Source organism: Kryptolebias marmoratus, linkage group LG15 (assembly GCF_001649575.2).
Source record: "Kryptolebias marmoratus isolate JLee-2015 linkage group LG15, ASM164957v2, whole genome shotgun sequence".
In the NCBI taxonomy this organism is placed as follows: domain Eukaryota; kingdom Metazoa; phylum Chordata; class Actinopteri; order Cyprinodontiformes; family Rivulidae; genus Kryptolebias; species Kryptolebias marmoratus.
In genome coordinates, this window is record NC_051444.1 from 8,962,625 (window position 1) to 8,982,474 (window position 19,850).

General features: G+C 43.5%; 1 protein-coding gene across 1 annotated transcript; it reads left to right on the forward strand.

Annotated features, from left to right (window-relative positions):
* Positions 1 to 68: 68 nt before the first annotated feature.
* On the forward strand, positions 69 to 15,238 carry LOC108228523 (DNA-binding protein RFX7). The gene is made up of 9 exons (XM_017404095.3): positions 69 to 327; positions 4,127 to 4,160; positions 6,485 to 6,570; positions 6,894 to 7,016; positions 8,428 to 8,544; positions 9,106 to 9,190; positions 9,275 to 9,488; positions 10,087 to 10,367; positions 11,096 to 15,238. The coding sequence occupies exons 1-9, from the start codon at positions 143 to 145 to the stop codon at positions 14,171 to 14,173; spliced, it is 4,203 nt and encodes a 1,400-aa protein (XP_017259584.1). The 5' UTR covers positions 69 to 142; the 3' UTR covers positions 14,174 to 15,238.
* Positions 15,239 to 19,850: the final 4,612 nt, after the last annotated feature.

Genomic DNA, 19,850 nt, shown 5'->3' on the forward strand with positions numbered 1-19,850 from the left:
TGTCTGAACCCGAAGCGAGCGATGCCGAGGAGGGAGGAGGACTGGGTGGGAACAACAACAACAACAGCGGCGGCGGCGGAGGAGGAAGAGGAGGAGGAGGAGGAGGAGGAGGAGGAGGCGAGGCGCGTTGCTGTCCCGGTCCATGCCGCTTAGCTTCACCGGTCCAGTTCAGTCCAGCTCGGAAGCCCACCCGCGGATGGCCAACGAGGATCCCCAGCAGCCGGAGCCCGGGGCGGGGAGCCTGCCCGGCCTGCTGCCGGGGCTGCTGCCCGGGCTGCAGGGTGCTGAGGCCAGCGCTCTGCAGCTCCGGATCAAGAACTCCATCTGGTGAGGCGCTCAGACTCTCAGCTGCTTAAATTATGTGTTTGGGGGCAAATATCATCCTCCTGCCTTTCAGACAGTGCAGAATGAGCGGTTTTTTAGAGAAGCAGCGATACCAGAATTTCATAAAACTAAATCTCATTGACAGAAACTGCGTCCTGTTTATTTACTGTAGATTAAAATCCTTCATTACTGCGTTTTAGTATCTAAAAACAAACAAACATATCCTCCATATCATCCAGTAGCTGAATCAGTAAGTGCCTCACATTATATCAGGTTATAATTAGTACTAATATTGGAATAATTAATTGTAAAGTAATTCAAATCTAAGTTGATGTATTAGTTGCTCTGATTAGAAGTGACTTCACACTGAATATTGACTGCAGTACAAGTGCTGGGTGCATTTTAATTTTATTATTATAAGTTACAAATATTCTGATTTGTTCAGTTTTGAAACTTTGGTGTCCAGAACATTGTGTCTTGTCATGTGTCTCAGAGTGTCTGTAAAGTCACTGAAAGTACTTCAAAGTGAGTTGTGTGTAAATAATTGTCTGGTACAGTCAGGTTATCAGACCAGGAGCGAACCGCTGCCTTACACAGAGAAGTCATGAGTATCTGACATTTTCAAGACAGCTGATCGATTAGACTTTCTTTTAGTTTTTGTTTATCGATCTGTTTTAGGTTTAATAAGCACAAAACTGAGTTATAGAGCAGGAATAAAGTGTTTATTACTCATTCCTGAGTCTGTTTTGTTTGAGCCAAAGTGCCACCACGTGCACAAAGGTTGCCTCATATTTGTTTCTTTTTGGGGTAAAAATTGATGAGTGACTGCGCACGTCAGCATAGAGAGTGGTGGAAACTAATCACCAGGAACATGTACGTTTTGCACTTAAATTAGATGACATTTGTTATCACTTCGACTAATTAAAAATGTATTTTTGCTTGGTGAGTTCACGTAAAGCTTAAAGTTGCTTCGTTAAACATTTTGCCGAAAAGCAAACACACATTTTCACAGTCCGTCCATCCATCCATCCATCCGTCCGTCCATCCATCCACATGCCGGTCCAGGAGTTATCCCTCTCCCAGCGTCTTGCGTCTCTTCGGCGTTCCCCCCTGCAAGCAACCAGTTTGCAAACAACGTTCACGAGGGAGTCTCCGACATGTCTCGAAACGTTCCCCGTTTCCTCACGGGTCGCAGAGGTGCACAGTCCTGCCATTTGAATTTTGAACATGTTCAAAAAGAAATGTGCAACAGTCATCTCTAACTCATATCAGTTTTGTTGCAGACATCTCTAACCCATCTCAGTTTTGTTGCGGTCATCTCTAACCCGTCTCAGTTTTGTTGCAGGCGTCTCAAACCCGTCTCAGTTTTGTTGTGGACATCTCTAACTCATCTCAGTTTTGTTGCAGGCATCTCTAACCCGTCTCAGTTTTGTTGCGGTCGTCTCAAACTCGTCTCAGTTTTGCTGCAGGCGTCTCTAACTTGTCTCAGTTTTGTTGCGGTCGTCTCTAACCCGTCTCAGTTTTGTTGCGGGCGTCTCTAACTCGTCTTGAGTGCAAGAGCTGTATTTGGACACCTGTGCAGGTGCTCCCCTCTGACAGAGAGCTGGTCCAGACCTGCCGATCTTTTTAGATTAAATCGTAAACATGGCGGCTGCTAAGGTGGGTGCAAAGCGAGGCGAGGAGGGTTCGACGTGGGCAGCGTGCTCAGCCTGGAACAGGGATTCTCAACTGGTGGGCCGCGACCCAAAAGTGGATCATGGAAAAAGAAGTCGCTGCTACACTTCAGTTTCATTTTGTTATTTGAAGAACAACAGAACGAAATGCTTGATTCTGCCAACAAAGTTGTACATTTTCATTGAAAATATAATTTTAAAGTCATTTTAAATGGAATACAGGAGTTTTCAGGTTTGAGTAAAGCAGACACGCTTTCTCATCTGTTGAGTGTTTTCTGTCTGAGCTGATTAAACTCTCTTTCATATCGGCTGTCGTTTTAGTTTCACTGCCCCTGAACATTATCAAATTACAGTTTAAGAGTCTGCTTTACAGAAATAAAGGTGTTACTTAGATCTCTGCTGTGTCAGATTAAAATTTATTATGTCTCAGAAAACTCAGAGATGTGAGGATTAAGACACTTAACGTGAGTTATTTTGTATTTTTGACTAATGATGCTGTGCAAAATCTGCTTTTGCTGTAATAATTTAAGGCCGTGCTCTGGCCTTTTTATTTCCAGATTAACCTGAGTGATTTCATTTAAATATCAAGCAGCCATAAAATGTCAAACAGCTGGGTCAGCAGAACCGGGTCAGGAGTTCAAAGGTCTGCAGGAAATGCAGTATTTCACCGGAAACGCATCACTGTTCAGACGCCAGTTGACCACTGAAGGTTCTCCGGTTCAGAAAGGTTCAGTTTTAAATAAGGTTCAAACTTTTATGTTCATTCGTAAGTCAGAGATGCAGTCGACAAGTCCATTAGTCCTTTTTCCACCTGTCTACAGTAACTTGTTGCAGCTGGTAAACTCCCCGCCGTTTCTCATTCAAACCTTGAAACGGGTGAACGAATTACACCTGCGTTCATCTGACGCCGAGCCCGAAGGACGAGTTGCGTCGCTTCTTCATTTCCGATTTAGAACTCTTGCAAATTGTTGCGTCAGGCGCCGTTCGGTTTACCTGCCGGATCTACCTCACAGAGAGCTTACCGACGGGCTTCCAGCATCCCGAGGAAATCCTCCGCCTCCACCTGGTAACAGTGAATTAAAGTGAACCGTTCTTATCTGGGCTTAGAGCGTCTTCTGGTTCTGACCTGCGCCGAGTCGTCGAGTAAGAGTCTTTAATCGTCGCGTGCCGTCTGTCCCAGAGGCAACGTTAGACGCTGACTGTACAAGCTACTCATGCATCTGTTTTTACTGCTTTTAGCAAAATAAAAGCCTTTTTTTTTACATTCAGGCTATGATTTCATGAGTTTTTTCATTGCTGGAGATGCTATTTAATTATCATTGGATGTACATCTTTAATTTGATTCAAGATGGCCGCCACTTAAACTCATAAATGGTTATGATTCAGTCAGTTTTACAGACGTTGAGTTAAAATTATTGGTGGTAGTCGCTGAGTCTGATCCTCAACACACACTTTGAGCTCTGACAGGGTGCACAGGACCTCTGTCTGTCTGTTAGCAAAATATCTCATGAAGACTGGACAGATTTTAATGAAGCTTTCAGGGAAGGATCATCGAATGTACCTCTATAACTAATTAACCTTTGAAGTCAATCTAATTCAAGATGGACGCCACAGCCAACTGACAGTAGAAAACACATAAATGGCTATAATTCGGTCAATTCTACAGATATTGTGCTAAAATTAGGCGTGGTTGTCGATGAGAGTCATTCTCTGCTGGGAGTTAACCCTGTTTGTCTGTCAGTAAAATATCTCATGAACCTTTGGACGTATTTGGATGAAACTCTCAGATGTATGTTTCCACCTGATTACCTTTTGGTGTCAATCCAGTTTAAGATGGCTGCTATTAGCCAGCACAAAAAAAAGGCTATAACTCAGTTCTGCAGACGTCTTGTCATTCGCAACTCAGACGCCTTCGAGGAATGCTGCGGCTTTAATCTTCAAATATTAAATGAATTCCCGACGACGTGCGTTTCTGTTGGTGCAACACACGACCTGAGAGATGCTGAAGGGAGGGTCATCTCATACCAAACATTCCTCTGCTTTATAAATAAATACTCTTCAGAAACAGGCGCTCATGTTACACCGGCTTCATGCTAATTTCTGCTTTGTGTCTTTTTTTTTTTTTGCAGCAAATCTGTTCAATCAAAAGTAGAAAACATTCTGGTAAGTCACCTTTTTTAATTCAGAATTAAAGATTAAAATATGATTAAAAATGTTTTCAGCCCTTTTTAAAGCAAAGTGCAGGTAATCCTCACACACCTGTCAGACCGGCAGGTTTGTTAAACCTCCTCTGAGCTCAGAAATCTTATTTACTAATTTGCATTAAACTCACTTTTAGACACGTTTGAGGCATAAATCAGAACCACTCTTCGGTTTGTAACCGGTTTGTAAATTAGGATTTTACATCTCAGACATCTCTGCTCGTGCGGCCTGGCTTGAGCGTTGTTGCGTAAAAAAATAAATAAATAAATAAAAATATGACGACTGCTGCAAATTGAATTGAGCAAGAAGGAGCTCTGTAGTTCTTGTAAAAATGTTTCTTCGAATAAAACTTTGGGTGTAAGCGGTCAGACCTAAGACACGTTTTAAAATCTAAGATTTCTCAGGCAATGCTGCAAATAATCGTGACTTCTTACTGTTTTCGAAACAAAAAATTAGCACTTGCGCCTTAAACTGACCGTGTTTTTTGTTTATTTGTGTTATCACTGCTTGCGTTCTTTGATATTTAATGTGTCAATTCATGTTGGAAAGGCTCTCATATTTGTCTAATTTTACAAAATATGAGATCACATTGTTTCACCTGTACCCTTCTATAGACGATTGTTGTTTAATTTATAAAACAAAGGGAAGGAAAAAGTCAAAACAGGCTTTGCTTTACCTGCACACATTGAAACCTTTGGCTTTACAAGTCAGACATGAAATAATCCCGTTGTTCAGCCGTTTGTGCTTCAGTTTTCTCAAATCTGATCCTTTAGCCAATAGACGTAACAGGCATTATTTTAGATTGTAGTATCTGAGAAAACTCGTGGATGCACAGGATGAACGTGCAAACTTCCTGCAGAAAGGCTGCTGCCAGGAATCAAACCTGCAGCCAACTGAGCCACCATTTATGGCTTTAAAAGGGTAATAATGTAAGTCTAGGTGCTCCTCAAATTAAACACACCATCTGAGGGGACAAACAGGCCTAAAGTTGGACAAGAATAAGATTTTAAAGTGCAAAGTTCTGATTAATACTTATATATTTACTTTGTGGTTGCTGCTGTTTCATGTCTGCCACTTTAACCCGGGGTTGAGCGGAGACTTCTTACTGTTTTGGATTTCGTTTAGAGGCTGAAGGTCTGACTGAGGCCATGTTGTGTCTCAGGACAGCAGGTTTAGATTCATCCTGCAGGCTCCCTGTCCTGTCTGCGGCTCCTTACCGCTCTGAATATGTGCAAGTGCTGCTCGAGCAAAAACACGAAGCTGAAACCAGTGAAGAGTTCATCCAGCTGTCGGATCCGAGGTTGATTTTTTTTACCAACCCTGAGCTCAGGGGTGAGGGTTTTGCCACAATCCTGAGTCACTAAAAGTTTGGCTAAATTGATTAATTGCTTAAAATTGTTAAAAGTAATGTAATGTTATAGCGTGTAAATTAAAACAAATGTTATTAAGTGCTCAAGGAGGCGTTTATTCTTAACAGAAATAGAAGCCGGTGATCTATCCAGAACTGATTTTAAGACTGATCATGATTTATTTTATTTTCAAGCACTTCTCCTTTTACAACCCGGTTTTCAAAAAGTTGGGACGTTGTGTAGAATGTAAATAATACCCAAATATGATGACTTGCAAATCCTGTAAAGCCAAAATTTAGTCACATTAGAACATAGTAAACATATCAAAGGTTGAAACTGAAAAATTAATTAAAGGATTTTCTGGCAGCAGCACATCTCAGAAAAGTTGGACACGGTCATGTTTCCCTCTGAAGTTCTAACACCAGCCTGGAAACATCTGGGACCTGAAGAGAGCAGCTGCTGGAGGGTTTGGAGGACAATGTTGTCCCTGTCCTTGTCTGATGGAGGACTCTAGTTGTTCAGCAGTCCTCAGTCTTCTTTGTTTCATGATGAGTCGAATGTTTTCTTCTGCTGAGAGGTCTGGACTGCAGGCGGGACAGTCCAGCACCTGGACTCCTCTTCTCCTCTTCTAGTAAAATGGAGGCAGGATGAAGTTTAACAACATCTGGAGCCATAGACACTAATGCACCCCCATACCATCAGAGAGGCAGGCTTTAACCTGTGTTCTGAAAACAGGCCTGATGGTCCCTCTCTGCTTTAGTTCATAGAAAGAACTTGGTTTACAAAAAACTTCAAATCTGATCAGATGCATTTTAACAACATCCCGACTTTTTCGAAACTAGTTGTACATCTAGGCAGAAAACGTCTTCTAGTGGACAACGGAAAAAAAGAAACTACATCTGTCTGCTGTCCTTTTTGTCTTTGTAACGTCTGCAGCAAGATGTGGAGAAGTTCTCGGACATCGAAAAGCTCTACCTCTACCTCAAGTTGCCTTCTGGTCCGAGCAGCTCTGCGGAGAAAAGGTAAGAAAATACCCTCATGAAACAACTCAGACACTCAGAAACAGGCGTTAACCTGAATGATTACATGAAAGAAGACAGATTTGTAGCTATAACAGTATTTCTGTTTATTTGATTTTAAAATATTTGTGATTCTGTGAGATCTTTGGTCCATCTTAAATGCACCCGCCCATCAAGGTTCACGGTAAAACTTTCAACCCTAATTAAAACATGAAGAATGTCTCATCTGTAACTTTATTCCAGGTAGGAATAAGGGTTTGCAGAAGAATGAATCAGCCAGGTACCGTTTGTCTTTTGCCCGTCAGTGACCCAGATCTTTCTCTCAGTGACCAGAGCGCCCTGTCATCGAGCCGCACGCAGCAGATGCATGCGTTCAGCTGGATCCGGGACCATTTGGAGGAATACCCGGAGACCTCCCTTCCCAAGCAGGAGGTCTACGATGAATACAAGTACGTACAAACAGACAGAGTTCGGTTTTCTCTGCAGAGAAAACGTCAAGCTCGAACTTCCCTTCTGACAAGTCAGACTTTTTTTTCTGTTGTTGTAACACACATTATGCTTTCTGTAAAAGACAACGGCTAGCGGCGTTCGTGCCTCGTCCTGCTCCACATTACTGCAGGCTAAAGTGTCAGTATAAATAGATGCAGCAGGCATGAGAATCAGAGAGCAGCATGTGCTGGTAATATTAGAATGGAAAATCTGAGACGCTCATTGAAATGCTCTGACGCTCTTATGTAACTTTTTTCATCTTTTTAACTCCACGAGGACAGAAATACCGCACCGCGTAGAAGCGCTGGCGCCTTCGGGACAGCTCACAGAAAGGCGCTGTACTTAATTATAGAAGTTTGTTTCGAAATGTGAGAGAAATAGGTCTGATTTAGCTCATTTGTACCTGATCATTTTATATCACGTTATGTAATTTTGTTTTATAACAACCTAAATTAAAGGCCTAGCATTTCTAAAAAGGAACGCATATCACCCGCCGCCTTTCATGCTAAAGTTTTTGACTAATATCATCTTACGTCGAGAAACGTTATAGCGGCTTTGCTCAAACCTTGAAAATAGCTCAATCTCATCACAATCAGAGTATGTGCTGTGGATGACTCTCAGCTACCACCACATCTAATTTTTTGTGTTTTAAAAGGTCAGTTGGCTATGGCAGCCATCTTGAATTGGGTTGACTCCAAACCTTAATCAGTTGTAGATGAACATCCAATGAACAAGCCCTGAAAGTTTCAATAAAATCCTTCCAGTGGTTTGTGAGATATTTTGCTAACAGACAGAACTGACTCCAAACCATTATAGATTAAAAAATGTTAACGTAAATCAGGAACAGTCTGATGAGCTCAGAATGTGTGTTGGGTGTTAATCTCAGCTACTACCACACCACATCTTAGCTCAGTAACTTTAAAACTGAGTTATAGCCATTTTTGTGTTTTAAAGGGTCAGTTGGCTGTGGCGGCCATCTTGAATTGGATTGACTCCAAAAGTTAATCAGTTGAAGATGTACATCCAGTAATTACTTTCCGCACATTTTATTGAAATCCGTCCGCTGGTTTATGGGATATTTTGCTAACAGACAGATAATCGCGCACAGAAACGGACAAAATCGGTATCGCCTGCTTTTGCCATTCGGGCGAAAAAGAGTCGCAGCTTTTACCGGCGAAACAACCAGACAGTTACTAAACTGATTCGAATGATGCAAGTTTGTTTCGTTTCATTTGTAAGAGAAGACATTCACACGCGGACGCCTGTGGTTTTTATCGTGGAGCTCCTGTGTAAAAGGCACGAGGGGCGAACCGAAACGATGTGAGAATCAGGACTTTGTGCGTGATGCCGTTTTGTTGCTGTGCGTTTTAGGAGCTTCTGCGACAACCTGAACTACCACCCGCTCAGCGCTGCAGACTTCGGGAAGATGATGAAAAACGTCTTCCCCAACATGAAGGCGCGCCGCCTGGGCATGAGAGGAAAATCCAAATATCCTTTACTGGAATGGGCTGTATCTGTCAGGCCCGTGTGTGTGTGTCTGGTCTCAGACCATCTGCTGCAGCAGTTCATTTGCTCTCTAAATATAGACGTGAAATGAAATGAAGCCCCCCCCACTCCCCTCCGATTCAAAGGCACAGGCATAATGCAGAGACCCTCGGGGAGTCTTTGTGATCTTGACCTTCATGCTCACTTTTGTTTTTTTTTTGTTTTTTGCTGTTGAGTTTGTGACGTCAAAGTCCAAACACCAGTATGTGTTCATGACCTTCGCGGGCTGGAGAGGGGATCTTTTCTGTTGGGGTTCTGCGGAAAAGATACGAGCAATGAATAGCTTACCTGTTGTAGACAGAGCTTTGATTGACCACAGTTTGGAGAAACATTTTTAACGATTTAATAATGAGCAGGAAAGTGGATCACTGCGGTCTTATAACTCCAAACTGTATTTTATAACCTTTACATCACTGCTGGCTGTTCCAGCAGAGATAATATGATATATCCATTTTTAGATGTTATGTGGAATCACTTTGTGTTTTGGTCTTAACACGGACTCACATATTGCTACAGTGGACTAAGAAAGAGGCCTTATGTTCACATGCCGTCTTTGCCCACTCTGGATCTCCATAAAACACCAGATGGAGTAAGCATATCGACACGTTTCTCATCGCTGCACCGGTAAACACCTGTCCGTCTCCGTCTGTTTAACCATATCTGCTGTGTGCAGCTCCACTGCGACATGCTGGACTCGCCCTGCCAGCTGAGCGGCATCAAGGAGGAAATGCGATTTGCAGCCTGTGATCTTGTGTGCGAGTGGGCCCAGAAGGTGCTGAAGCGCCAGTTTGACGCTGTCGAAGACTTGGCTCGCTTCCTGGTCGACAGCCACTACATCAGCAACAAGTCGCTGGCAGCTCTCACCATAATGAGCGGCTGGGCAACAGGTAGGAAAGTTAAAGCTGAAGAGAAGAAGGTGGTGGCGACACCTGGTGGCAGCTGCTGGGTACTGTGCTTACTGCTCTCATTGGTTTCCCCGGAGCAGCAGCGTCCAGTCCTGGTCCTCGAGGGCCACTGTTCTGCATGTTTTAGTTGTTTCTCTGCTCTTCAGCAGGTCTTTAGGTTCTGCAGAAGCATAATAATCACCGATTCATTCAAATCTGGTCTGTAAAAGCAAAGAAATTACTAAAACATGCAGGATAGCGGCTCTCGAGGCCCAGGATTGGACACCGCTTCTCTAGAAGCTCTGGGTTTAGATCTTCTGTATCAGATGTGGAAATCTTCTGATTTTTTATTAGCCTTGGTCTATTACAGCAAAAGTAAAATGTCTGGGGACTTCTTTCTAATATTCTTTATGGGCTTTTTTGACATTTTGAGTAGTTTTGGCCATCTGAAATGCAAAAAGACTGAATTTTGTTGTTAGATTGACATGTATATGCAAAATTTGTAATATCAAAAGGAGTAAAAAATTGTATTATGGCATTGTGATATTTTAAAGAAGGTATGAGCATTAAAAAAACTATATTTGTCTCTTATTTTCTCCAGAGGTCAAAGCACCTCAGACCATTTCAGCCTTTGTCCCCACGTCAGAGGCTCACCCCTTTCAGCCTCAGGTGACGATGTTTTCGTCGCCGTCTGTGGACGCGAAGCAGCAGCTGCAGAGGAAGATTCAGAGGAAGCAACAGGAGCAGAAGCTGCACTCTCCTTTACCCGGAGACGGACAAGCTAAGAGGGTGGATGACTGTGGGCTTTGCAGCAGCCCCACCACGCCCTCACCTCAGCCAACTATCGGCATTGTGGTGGCAGCTGTCCCGAGTCCCATCACGGTGAGAAAACACCACTCTCATTGTGCATCACAGACAGAAATACAACATATGTGTGTCAGCATATGTAGAGTAATAAGCCCATTCTGACTGCAGGGTTGTATTTAACGTCACATAGCAACATAAAAATCTGTCGTTAAGGTTTTACTTCCTGCATCAAGTAACTTGCAGGGACAAAGTGTGCATAAAAATTAGTTTTGTAATTAAACAAAAAACAGTATAAGGTGGTATATGTACAGAAAAGGCTGATTGTAAGTAACTTTTTTTGTTGTTTGTCATTTTAATAATCCTAACCTCAGCCTTTAGTCATTATTGTCTACTTCGGTGTTTTGTTGTTCTCAACCAAAAACTACTGAATAAATCAAATTAGCTTTTTACAAATATATGTACAAACATTTCTGTATCGCGACCCCTTTCTGTTTTACTTACAATGAGTCACAGTTTCTTGTAATATCTTTTAAATAAGTCTTGGTCAAAAGTTCTTCAGGCTGTGAGAGACTTTTTGAGGTTATTCTGTGGACTTTTGCTGCATTTTTACCCATTTCACATAAAAGTCTGGATCCTTAGAGGGAAAGTATAAAGAAAGTCAGGCTGGTTTGTGTGTTTTGTACAGTACTGTACGTAGAAAATGTGAAGCTTAACAAGTAGATTTTCCACAGTGATGTCCAAAACCTTGTGATATCATCTGAAATGTCCAGCTTTCGTGTCCTGATCGATCTTTTTCTCTGCAGGTGCAGAAGAGCAGGCAGCTGATGTCACCGAGTCCTGTGGGAACAGTGGAGAGCAAAGTTCTGCCTATTAACTTCCAAATGGTGTCGCAGCCAGTTCAGGCAATGAAGCCGGGCCCCAAACCAATCCAGACCGTTCTAACCAGTCCGGTGGGGGAGCGCACGGCTCGGCAGCGCTACGCTCAGATCCTGCCCAAACCTTCAGTCACCTCTGCCATCACGCTGCGCTCGCCCTCCACTATGATCATCGCCAACAGCCCCATTAAGACCGTGATGACTACGTGTCACGTCAGCCCGGTCAGTTTGGTCAAGATGGCAGCGATATCGCTGGCTCCTACCAGCAGGGAAACCACGTCCCTTACAAACGCCACACTGCGGCCGGCATCCGCAGGCGTCGCTTCTGTGGTGCCCATCCTGACCCCGGTGGCTGAGCCTGGGCCAATCGTCGACCCTCAGAGCGTGGATGTTGAAATGGAAGTCGAAGCTATACATCAAAACAGCCAGATGCAAAGTTCCAGCAGTCAAGTTAAGACCCAAGGAGCAAATAGGGCTGGAGGTGCTGGACAGCGAGCCGCCAGTGTGCCCATACCTCAAACTAAAGGCTTCCTTGGTCTGGAGGAAACAACCAACACTAGCTGCAGTGGAAAGTCTCCATCAGGCGCCAACACTGTGGCTGTAAGCAGCAATAACAGCTCAAATAAAACCAGCACTTTGCACTTATCTTCTCCCTCTCAGAATAACAGCACTGTTACTTCAGTAAACACCAGCAGACTATCATCGTTTGAAGGCCTCCAAGCAGAGGAAGGTTTTTTAGCAACGAAGAGCCTCAGGAAACGCTCAGGCCTCAGTCCAGACCTTTCACCAGTTAAAAAGGTTTTTATGTCCCAGCAGCCAGTAGATGGCGCTCCTGGATACAACATCAGAAGCATGGTTGGTTACGTCTCCAGCCCAGGTACAACAGGGAGGCCTGACAGTGCGCCAGTCTCACAGGATGTGGAGATGAAGATGAGCTCTGTCTTGTCCGCTCAAGTCGACACACAAAGCACTTCCTCTGTCAGAGCTAGCTGCTTCGACTCTGTTGCCAAAACACTTAGCTCGGCGCTGAGAAGCAACACTTCCATTGTTATGGAAACTGGTGCATCAGTCAGTGACGCATTATTACAAGAACAGCCGGAGCACACGGCGGGTAACGGGCATGCCGCTAACCCTGGGTTTCAAAAACACACAGGTTCAAACTCAATGACAGGAAGCCTGGAAAGAGCTCAACACCAAACATACGCTCAGTCCGATCCTGCTAATGACGCCCTGCAGTTTTTAAACCAAGCGTCATCCAGTCAGCTCACGGCGCAGGAGCACATGGACTACTTTTCCTTTGATGACGACGTGACTCAGGACAGCATTGTGGAGGAGCTGGTTCAGATGGAGGAGCAGATGAAGCTTAAACAGCTGCAGCAGTTTGGAAACTGTGGCAGCCTCCAAGGCCCGCACGCTCTGATGCCAGACAACCTAACATCCACCAATCAGGTCATGACTGCTTTCTATCATACTGCGAGCAACAACAGCCACCTGATCCAAACTCCCACACCCACATCAGAGATGATGGGAGGAGCCCAGAACTTCACCGGAGAGAGCCCCTGCTCCCACATCGCCTCCACAACCCCGGTGGACAGCACTCTGGGAAGCAGCCGCCACACCCCCGTGGGGACCCCGCACTCCAACTGCAGCAGCACCGTTCCCCCGAGTCCCGTGGAGTGCAGGAACCCTTTCGCGTTCACGCCCATCAACTCCAGCATGACCTGTTTCCACGACAGCAGCCCCATCTCCAGCAGCCCCGTCAAACCCATGCAGAGGCCGATGGCCACCCACCCAGACAAGGCGAGGCTGGAGTGGATGAGTAACAGCTACAGCAGCAGCGGCGGCGGCGGTGGGACTTTAAACAAGTCGAACAGCGGAGTGGGAATCCTCACCGGCTACCGAGGCCTGATGGACGAGCATTTTCAGAAGCCTCACGCCTTTGCCGTTCCTCATGCACGCCACCACGACGGCCACTGTGGCCGCTTGACTCCCATCTCCCCTGTGCAGCAGCAGGTAGCCAGCATGTCCAAGCAGGAGGGTTTCGCCGTGCCGGCTCCTCTGGACAATAAAACCTCCAACACGTCTGCTGCAACTTTCCGATGTCGCAGCGTGAGCCCAGCGGTGCATCAGAGGAATCTAAGTGGGAACAACGCTCTCCCCAACGTCCCGCGCTCGGTGGTGTCTCCCTTCAGTTCTCCTGTAACACCTGAAATGTTAAACATCTTTTCCAACAGCAAGACAAACCCGGGGGCCAGCAGCATGGCTCAGAGGAGCCGCTCCGTGCCGCTCAACATCATGATGCAGTCTGAAGTCCTGTCGGCGCCGAACCAACCGTGCAGCAGCAAAAACATCACCAGTGTCCTTCTGAACAAGCTCGAAGGAGACAACGGTGACACGGTGCGAGGCTTAGGCATTCATAATTTACCCTCCACCTACACGGCACGGATGAACCTCACCCAGATCCTGGAGTCCAAGTCCAGCCTCACCTGCACTGATAACCAGCTGAACCTGATGACCCCTAACTCCACCAGCAGCTGTATCTCACAGAGGCCAAATTACCTCTTGGAAAGCACTATAAATGAAGAAATGATTCTCTCAGCAGGCAACAGCCAAACCCAGCCTGCCTCTGGAGAGCAGCATCAGTCTTTAATGTTAGCTTTGAGCTCTCAGCAGCAGCAGGAAGAGCTACAGCGGCAGCAGCAGTTGGATTTCAGCAGCGCGCGGCACCTCCTGACAGGCAGCGGCCTCGTGGATCAGGTATCTGAGCTGACTGCAGGAGGGACAGACTTCCCCTGCGAAATCAGAATGACGTCGGAGCTTTCCAGCAGCATCAACGACCTGAACGCGCTGGACACCAACCTGCTGTTTGACCCCAACCAGCAGCAGAGCAAGTATGAATGCACTGCGGCGGAGGAGCTGTTTCAGCAGATGAGCGGGGCGCCGCATTCAGGCGGACTCGAATGGCTGGAAAGCAAAGATCATCCAGCTGTGGGGCTGATGGGCTGACAGCATTTCTTAGTTTTTCCCTGTCATGTTGAACATGTTAATCTGTGGTAGGTGTGCGTTTCTATTTATTTTTACTCATTTATATTGTAAATAGCAACACTGGACTCCGTGAGTTTTGTCCGGTTTTAAGTGCCAGGCTGAATGAACTGACATCATGCTGCAACACTGAGTAAAATGCTGGTCATTACTCTTTAATGATAGAAAAAAAACACCTCATGTTTCACCAAGAGCATTACAAACAAGCAGTCAAAATGGAAAAAAAGAGAAAATAATTAATCCTAAACCTAATATCTCTCTTAATAATTGTTTAATGGGGTGTAAAGCTTGGCAACTGTAATCAATACATAATTTAGACTTAATATAAACCAAACTATATTAAATGCTGGACTAATAATATATAAGAGAGTTGTGTGTCATGTAGACTTTTAGAAAAAAACCTGTTTTCTTCAGATATTAACAAAAACTAACATTAGGTTGTGAAAAAATATACAATTTATTGACTTATGTAGTGGCAAAACCATAGAACCAAAATCATTCATGTAAATCTATTTAATATATTCTTGGGATCATAATATAGAAATACTTTTGGATATTATGTTCCAATTATTTATTCCTAAATGTTAATCAAATTTTCACCTCGATTGAATATATTAACACGTGATTAAAAACTGCAGGTGAAAGTAAAATATATGCCTGAACTGTTGTTTCCAAAGTTTATATTTAAGCAGTTTAAAGTGTTTTTTTCTTAATCGTTAGAATCCAAGTCATCATCAAACAGTTGATGTAGATGACGGCAATAATAAAGTTAGGCCTCTTTACGCACATTTAGTGCTTTTTTTACTTATGCAAAGACGCTGAGAAATCCCTTAATGCTACTTGTTTTATGCAAATGAAGATAAGCAAAAAAAAAAACATGAGACAAAGCAAAAAAGGGCGACCTCTGTCTTGCAGCAATCCCCTTCAAATAGCTTTAAGGATTTAAATGGTGTCACGCTGACCGTTGTTCAGGTTTGAGAGGTTTTTATGTCGTGAGCAACAATCAGCCACGCTGGAATTAAAAAAAAATATGCTTAAAATAAAACCATTTATTTACCGAAACCCCCTAAAAACGGGGTGGAAGATCTTGCACTTATGAACAGAAAACTTTAAATTAAAAAGCCATTTTCCTTTGGTGTATTTTGTGCAAACCTCTGTGACTTTTAGATTATTGCACTCCAACTTAAACTTGCACTGCCCGATCAAAAACAACAAAGTCACCACCTCAGTTCAACAAAGCAAATAGGTAAGAGCCTTCCACTGCCGGGATTATTGTGTCTCACCTGCAGGCAACGAGGTGTTTAACTCGAAACGACGCGGTCAGCAGCTAACAGGAGGCGGTTCTTCAATAAACAAGCTCTTACGTGATGACAAAGGAAAACAGCTGGAGGTCCAGGAAACACCATTTTTGCACACGGATCGATTACAGAATCCCAACGCCTCTGAGAACATTTGGGGTTTGACAGAAAGGCTTTATGCTGCGATCCAACTCTTCCACTTTCAATAAAAAAAAATCATTTTAATAAGGTTTAAGGAAGGGGAAAAACGAGGTTTTTGAAACAGTGCCACTGCGAAAGCATGTTGTTATCAAATCTAAAAGTGGTCCAAGAAAATGATAGTTTGAGGGTTTTTTTTTTTTATAAGTACCTGTTGTACAGCACTGACAATCTGTTGAGGTTAACACTGTGTTTGGCCCGTGAGGCTGTTCTTCCCTGATCGAGTCGCCGCTTAAATGTGAAACTTTCCACGGGTGAACAGCCCTAACCCCCCCTTCGCCCCGCGAGCTGAAGATGCTTCTGGTTTCTGAGCCTTACGTCCATGCCAAAGACCTGACCTACGGCGACGTGCACTACGTGATCCGTGACGTAACCGAGCCTCCTCTTACTGTGACGTGCAAACTGAGGGCGTCTGATAACAGCCGCACTTTGTCTGATGGGGAAAAAGTGATGAGAAATACTTGCAGCACTGGAAAAGACATCCGTCTCTAAAACTCAGTCTGTCGGGGACTGCTTTTGTGGAAACAGCAGATAAATGTATTTTATAGGTAAAAACCACTGTAACTTATTGATCGACTGTTCCTTTGCTTCGCTTTCTGGCTGCGCTCTGTGCATACAAGAGGTGTGCTTCTTTGTTTTTCTTCTATTTATTTACAGTGTTTTGTACAGAACATGTAGCCTTTAATAACCGTGTGTAGTTGCAGTTATCTGACCTGCACTGATGTTTAAAGCATATCTTTTTAGTGTCATGATATACTACCACCTCGCAGTTTGTTAGTTTTGTTGCTTTTCCACATATTTGTCCAGTCAACATGTGGTAAATGAGATGCTTTAACTTCAAAATATATATATAAAAAAGGCACTTAAATATGCTTAAAGAATAATGTCTGGACACATTACAAATGCAGCAAATTAACAGCCAAAAGTTGACTTAATTGTAGCATTAAAAAAGTTTTTGACTAAAAGAATTAAAAATCACCATGTAGGAAGTTAGACAAGCTTCGTTTTCTGTCCTCTCTGCTTAGTTCTTTAACTTAAAGTGTGTGTTTGTTAGCACTGATGTTTGTTTAAAGATTTTTACCCTTCCTCTTGTAAGTGGTTCAAAGCAGCAGAGCTTCTCTCCACTTTAAATTGTTTTTGCTGTGGCTTTTTTTTTTTTTTTTTCCTTTATGGCATTTTAGCTGTTGCTTTTTTTAAAAAAAAGGGGAAGTGCTTGTTGGTACATTTTTTTTAAAAAACACTTTTTAAAATAAAAGTTTTTAGGAAATCTGCGAAAGTCTGAGTCTCTTCTTTTTTGTCTGTGTGAAAGAAGAAAACGTGAGACTGGAGCAGATCGGCATCTGTTACGAACTAGCTCGTTAGGTTTAACTTTTTGTTTTAATATTAAAACAAACAACAAAGATAAGAATCCCTCAGCAGACCATCAGCCCTTGTGTGAACCTCAGTGGTGATCTGCCACCACCTTCGCAGGTGCAGCCAGTGAAGCTGAGGGGAGTCGCACCTTCCACCTGGAAAGGATCCCTCCAGGAACTAAGCCAAGCCCGTCTGATCTGGTCCAGTCCAGCCTTCAACAATGGTAGACCGAGCAACAAACAAAGATATGGAGAAGCCTCGAAGAGCCTGGAGCTGCAGCAGCAGAAGGACTGAGTCATTGTTAAACTGCAGGAAGCTGCGGAGAACACCAGAGGCGGAGAACCATCGGAGAACCAACCTGCAGCTGCAGGGAAGCAGGTAATGACCAAGAGATGCAGCAGAAGAGGAGACAAGAGTCCGGCTTTAGCAGCTGCTCACACCTGCAAGGTCCTTCCTGGAAAAAAGCTAAAATGATGTTCACACCTCTGCACTGTGGGGCTTTTATTGTTTGTATTTTGCATATTAGCTGTTGATTTTCTAAGAGGAAGTGCTCGTCTGTAGTTATTTTTTAAGTACTCTCCAAAACTCTGGATTTGTTTTGGGGTTTTTTTTTAACACAACATTACAAACATTTATCAATATTAACTAATTGTGTTGTTTGAATATACTCAGCTAATATGCAGCATTTTGTTTTTTTACATTATGAAAGCTAAAAACATTAATAAAAGAAGCATTCCACTGACATTTTACAAGTTTTCATAGCTGGTCACTGCCTCACTGATTGGGAAAAATGATTAGTAATAACAGTCGATACACCTGAAAAATATAAAGAAATATGTGTAATTTTAATCAAAAGAAAACAAAAACATGAAATAAAAATGTATTTAATCTTAACCTCAATAGCATAGCAAAATTGCTTACTTTTTTAGTTGCAGAGAAAGGCAAAAAAATTGGCTCTAAACTAAGTTTTATTGAGCGTTAAAGGAAAAGCTTGGCTCATTTAGGCTGTAAGCTGACATTTATGTGTACTAGGTGCAAAAAATGAGTGAAATATTGGGACGTTTTAGTCATCTCCTGACACATAACCTTAAAAACTAACAAAATAATCCCTTTGTTTGAACACACCTGTTGCTGCAGGTGATATTTTGGGCTTCAGTGCCCTTTAGTGATTTGCGTTTTATGGAAAAAAAAAAAAAAAAGTTGTGTTTTCTAAACAACAGTAGCAACCTGAGGGCTGCAGGTCAACAGTATTTAAAGCTGTGCCGGAGCTGCAACCTTCGAGGTGTGTGTTTGTGTGAGCAGTAAAATGAACAAACGCCAACCCAGACGGAAACTGACTCGGGTCAAAGGGTCTCTGCCCTTCGCTGACAGATGTTTCTGCAGGTATCAGCTCATGTTGGAGCCATACAGCCGAAAACGACGAGAACACCGGCGCTAAAACGTTTTATTTTAAGATGCGGAGAAATGAACTAAACCTGAAGCTTCTCATCTCGTTAACAGGCTGGTTAATCAGTACTAACATCGATTAATGTTTGGCAGAACATCAAACTCCAAAGAACATGACTTTTACGTTAAATTGTTCAAAACATTTTGGCTTGTTCTTCCCTGACTTCCTCTTCTGACTCATTTGTTACGAAGGTTTCCAAAGAAAACCTTGATATTTTACAGGGTTTGTAGCATGTGTGAACCATATGGAACAGGAGGTGTTCCAAATCATTGGCTAAAAATCTTTTTTTGGACAATATGTAATAATCAATAATACTCACAGTTAAGAAGAGTAACATGTGGTGTTCCACAAGGTTTAATGCTGGGACCAGAGATATTTATAATGTATATAAATGATATTTGTTTGCAGGTTTTCTTTTCTTGGCTGCTCTCTTTAGTACAATAACAGAATTGAGCTCTAAATGTTGATGAAGAGGGTCATCAGTAGGTCGGTTATTTTACAATTACAAAATCCTGACCAGAAAAGCATAAAGCAATTTAAAAAACGGGTTAACCTATAGGTAAAAACATTAAACACTTTATCCATTATTCATGTAATTGCACTGCAGGAAGAACTCAGGGATAAAAACGTGCTTGTTTTCTTGCATGTTAAAACATTTACACAGATTTAAAATGAATAATAAAATATTCAAAAAATTACTCGGGTCTCTTCTGCTTTTTCCGTGATCACTCTGAAGTGTGACGCATCAAGAGCCGAACACAGTAACGCCAACAAGGCAGTAAATATCAAATACAGATAGGGCGGGGGTGAAACGGTTCAGTTTGTTGTAGTTAATTGTGTAAACCGACCCAGAACTACAACAGCTGAGTCACTCTTCAGCTTCCTGAAGGACAAGAAGGTTTGATGGATGTCTTTAGTTAAGATTCTGGTGGAAATTACAACCCAAAGTCTGGTGACTGACTGAGCCATTAACGTTTTCAAGAGGACCACCTGAAATACAATAGAAGAACCACCGCCTCCTACTGTCTGACCACTTCTATCTGTCTGACCGCCATCGGTCGCCTCTAGCTGTCCATCACGACCAGCCTCCTCTAGCTATCTGACCACCTCTAGCTGTCCATCGCCACTGGTCGCCTCTAGCTGTCCATCGCCACCGGTCGCCTCTACCTGTCCATCGCCACTGGCTGCCTCTAGCTGTCCATCGCCACCAGCCTCCTCTAGCTGTCCATCGCCACCGGTTTCCTCTAGCTGTCCATCGCCACCGGTCGCCTCTAGCTGTCCATCGCCACCGGTCACCTCTAGCTGTCCATCGCCACCGGCAGCCTCTAGCTGTCCATCGCCACCC

Bases quoted from the DNA above. Each gene is read 5' to 3' on its own strand.
- LOC108228523 (XM_017404095.3), top strand. From the start codon at position 143: ATGCCGCTTAGCTTCACCGGTCCAGTTCAGTCCAGCTCGGAAGCCCAC. The intron at 9,191-9,274 runs GTAAGCATATCG...TGCTGTGTGCAG, and splicing joins TCCATAAAACACCAGATGGA to CTCCACTGCGACATGCTGGA. The intron at 9,489-10,086 runs GTAGGAAAGTTA...TATTTTCTCCAG, and splicing joins AATGAGCGGCTGGGCAACAG to AGGTCAAAGCACCTCAGACC.